General features: G+C 35.4%; 1 protein-coding gene across 1 annotated transcript; it reads left to right on the top strand.

Moving 5' to 3' along the window:
* The first annotated feature begins 1,271 nt into the window (after positions 1-1,271).
* Positions 1,272-3,763, top strand: LOC137620899 (uncharacterized). Its single transcript, XM_068351345.1, has 3 exons — positions 1,272-2,724; positions 2,914-3,640; positions 3,754-3,763. Exons 1-3 carry the CDS (start codon positions 1,272-1,274, stop codon positions 3,761-3,763), a joined length of 2,190 nt encoding a protein of 729 aa, XP_068207446.1.
* Positions 3,764-4,204: the final 441 nt, after the last annotated feature.

Below are 4,204 nucleotides of genomic sequence, written 5' to 3'. Positions count from 1 at the left end.
GAAATTGAGTTGCCAATTGGTAGCAATAGTTACATTGTATATGCATTTTGTCTTCCCTCAATTGATGTTTCATTGCAGTTACCTGGGTTAAATGAAGTAGTCAGTGGGTTTGTTTCAAAGGGATACAAGCTAGCAGATCAGGGATTGTTAAATTCTACAGATAGGATAGACAATATTAAATTTATATTAGGATCAGAGTCCTTGCATTGTATCCCTGAAAAGGATATAGTATTTGGAAAATCCAATGACTCCATTTATTCTGATACATGCTTGGGTATATTATTAAAGGGAGACATAAATAAACTAAAGAGCAATTTAAGATTCTTGAAGCCTTGTTCTTCCATGAAGTCAAATGTGCAACATATGTTAAAAGCTGTAAATGTACTTCCAACAGGGACGAAAGAGAACGTTTCAGTAGAATCTTCATCTTTAAATGACCTGGAGACTTCTAATACATATGAGTTGTTTGATGATGATGGTCAGATAATAGAATCTGAGCTTAATAGGGCTACAAATGAATGCTTAGAACTCTCTTGTAAATATTATGTTGGGGAAGACAGAGGTCAATATCATGAAGATAATGTAGAACTGAATGACAGGCTTATAGAGTATGCTTTAGAAGAAACCCATAGGACTGCTGATGGAAGATTGTGTATGCCACTGTTATGGAACCCGAAAGTTAGTCATCTACTAGGCCGCAACTACAATTTAGCCAAATCAGTGTTGAAAACCCTTACATCTAAATTAGAAAAAGTACCTGATAAGTTAGCCTTGGTAAATGACACCTTTAAGACTCAGGAGACATTAGGCATTATAGAAAGAATTGATAGTATTGAGGATTTTATGGAGACTCATCCTGAACATAGTTTCATGCCTTTCATGGGGGTCTTTAAACCAGAGAGGGATACCACTAAATGCCGTGTAGTCTTTCTTTCTAATTTGTATGAAAAAAGTTCTAAATCCCCAACTGCAGTTAGTCACAACATGGCAATATTTCCTGGGCCTTCATTAAACCAAAAGTTAGCCTCCGCTCTCCTCCAGTTAAGATTTGGTAAGTTTTTATTATGCTTTGATCTTGAAAAGGCATTCAATCAAATCGCTTTGCCAGAAAAGGATCAAAATAGGCTACTGTTTCTTTGGTATAGAAATATTGAGAAAGCAGATTATTCATTAGTAGGGTATAAATGTTCTAGGTTAAGTTTCGGATTCTCATGTTGGCCCTCTTTAAAATTTTGATATTGGATGAAGCGCCGGACTCCAAAATTAACAGGATGAAGTCTCTTGTATATCAACTAATGTATATGGACAATGGGGCATACATTACAGATGAGGAAGCTGATCTTAAGTGGGCATATTCTGTGCTTCCTGATATATTCATACCTTATAGATTCAACTTGCAACAGTTTGCAACAAATTGTTCATCTCTACAAGAGAATATTGATGATTATTTTGATAAAGTGACTTCTGACCCTATTAAACTGCTAGGTCTTCAGTGGCATCGTTCCACTGATAAGATTTCTACCAAGGCAATCATTTTAGATATTTCAGCAAACACTAAGAGACTTATTTTGAAGTCTATTGCTAGTCATTTTGATGTATACAATTTTAATGCTCCCCTTCTGAACAGAGCAAAGCTATTTTTGCACGATTTGCAAGTTCAAAGAAATTTGGGATGGGATGATACCTTGACAGACTCTCAAGTGAGGGAGTGGCGTTGTATTGCCAGGCAGGCAAACTCTGCTCCACCAGTTATGTTGGACAGAAATGTTGGAAATAGGGAGGATTTATATGATCTTGTAGGATTTGCCGACAGTAGTAAGGTCATGTTTGGTTGCGTCATTTACCTTCTTAACTTGAATACAAATGTTGTTTCTTTCGTAATGTCAAAATCGAAGATTGTCAACAAACAATTGGAGTCAAAATCCATTCCGTCTCTTGAGCTTCAAGCATTGTCTTTGGGTACAGAGTGCTTAATTGATTTATATCAAGATATTGCTGGAGATCGGTGCATTGAAGCTATAAAGATTAATAAATTGCGAATGTACTCTGACAGTCTGGTTACGGTTAGCTGGGTCAACTCGTATGTACATAAGTTGGATAAAATGCAGAAACGCTCAGTGTTTGTTCTTAATAGACTAGAACATATTGCTAACTTGTGTGAGGCACATCAGGTGGAGTTTTCTTTTGTTTCGGGTGTACAGAACCCAGCAGACTGTGTAACTAGACCTGTTTCTCATAATCAGTTAACCAAGACTAATTTTATCACGGGACCAGATTTTTTGACTGATGCATTAGATAACACTATTAGTAGAGATATTCTTACAGTACTGGTTCCAGACCCAGATTATTCTGAAAGGGTAGAAAAGTTTGCAGGATATGTTGAAATTCAAGGCACTGATCATTCTCAATTAATTCCTCCTGAAAAAGTATCTAGTTTTGGTAAACTGGTTAATATTAATGTTTTAGTGTTAAAGTTTGTGAATTGTCTGAAAACCTCCTTAGTTCGCAAACATCCAGACAAGTATTCTCATTTGTTTCTTTACTCTGATGATTTTAACTATTACAGGGAGGCATATCATAGAGTAATTCTGTTGGACCAGAGAAGTCAGTTTCCTGAGATTTTTGAGTATTTTAATTCTGCTTCAAAGAAATTAAGTGACATTCCACCTTTGGTTTCTCAGTTAAATGTATATCAAGATAACAAAGGGTTGCTGAGAGTAAAAAGTAAGTGTGACAGAATCAAGAAAATTAGAAAATACAGGGAGTATGGTTTTCCCCTGCTGATGTCAAAGTGTAGCCCATTAGTTCCTTTGTTAATTAGGCACACACATCTTAGCTTACATCATGCAGGGTGTTATTCTGTTATACAAGAAATTAGGAAAACTGTTTGGATTCCCCATATATTTTCTTTAGTAAAGAAGTATATAAGGGCCTGTATTGGATGCAAAAGGTTCAGGGAAAGACCTATTAAATTAAACCAAAGTTCTTATCGTGAGGTTAGAATTGATCCACCAAATGTCCCATTCCGTAATATTTACATTGATCATATGGGACCCTTTTATGTTAAGGTGAACAATTCCAAAGAAAAGGTATGGATCCTTGTAATTAGTTGCATGTGGTCAAGAGCGGTAAATCTAAAGCTGTGTGATAGTCTCTCGGTTGAGGATTTGCTAAGAGCCTTGCAGCTCCACATTTATCAATTTGGAATGCCTGAGTATATAGTCTCTGATTTGGGAACTCAAATGACTGCTGGATCCAATATTGTAGAGACTTTTCTTTCTGATTTTGAAACTAAAGATTTTCTGAGAAGGCATAATATGAATGAGATCAAATTTGACCACTATTATAAGGGTAATAGTGAACTTGGGGGATTAGTTGAAATCTGTGTTAAGCTGTCTAAAAGACTGATACAAGGAGCTGTTGGTAAAAACATTTTACCATACAAGGATTTTGAGTTTATTGTATCCAAAACAGTACACCTTATTAATCGCAGGCCTATAGCCTTTAAAGACTCATTGAGGGAATATTCTCTGGAGGAATTGCCTGAAGTCATAACTCCGGAGAAGTTGTTATATGGCCGTGATCTTGTAACATTGAATATCATTCCACAGTTACAAAGTACTACTTCAGATCCGGATTGGTCAGTTGATCCAGTGGATTTGATAAGGAACTCCTATGAAAAACTTGTTAGAGTACAATCTAAGCTGATAGACATCTATAATAATGAATTTTTAAACCATCTTGTATATCAAGCAACAAGTAAAAAGGATAGGTATAAACCTGTACCACATAAGCAGTTAAAGGTAGGAGATCTAGTTCTTGTTAAGGAAAATATGACCAAAGCCATTGATTACCCTATAGGAATTATTAAAGAGCTGACCAAGAATATTTACGATGAAGTTACTGGGGCTAAATTAATGCTAGGTAAAAGTCGAAGATTTGTCAAGCGTCATGTGACAAGCCTGATTCCTTTAATGTCAAGTGACCATTGACAGCATGGCTAAAACTTAGGAAATTCTTTCACTGTTTCATAGGAAGACATTTAGTCTGTATATATTATCAGTTAAGTTTATTTTGTTTTAAATTTATTTTCCATTGACTTTTCAGGTGAAAATTCAATCCCTCCCCTCGGAGTGTATAAAATATATATTTAAATATATATTCCTAAAATATTTTGTTAAAAGTTTATGGATATTTTGGGTGA

The sequence above is a fragment of the Palaemon carinicauda genome, chromosome 27, assembly GCF_036898095.1.
Source record: "Palaemon carinicauda isolate YSFRI2023 chromosome 27, ASM3689809v2, whole genome shotgun sequence".
NCBI lineage: Eukaryota > Metazoa > Arthropoda > Malacostraca > Decapoda > Palaemonidae > Palaemon > Palaemon carinicauda.
Note: the sequence above shows the minus strand (reverse complement) of the source record. Positions and strands in the feature narration are given on the sequence as shown.

What these genes read in the sequence shown, in the direction of transcription:
- LOC137620899 (XM_068351345.1), top strand. Translation starts at nt 1,272, where the DNA reads ATGAAGTCTCTTGTATATCAACTAATGTATATGGACAATGGGGCATAC. An exon ending in AGGGTTGCTGAGAGTAAAAA is followed by an intron (nt 2,725 to 2,913) that starts GTAAGTGTGACA and finishes TATTTTCTTTAG; the next exon opens with TAAAGAAGTATATAAGGGCC.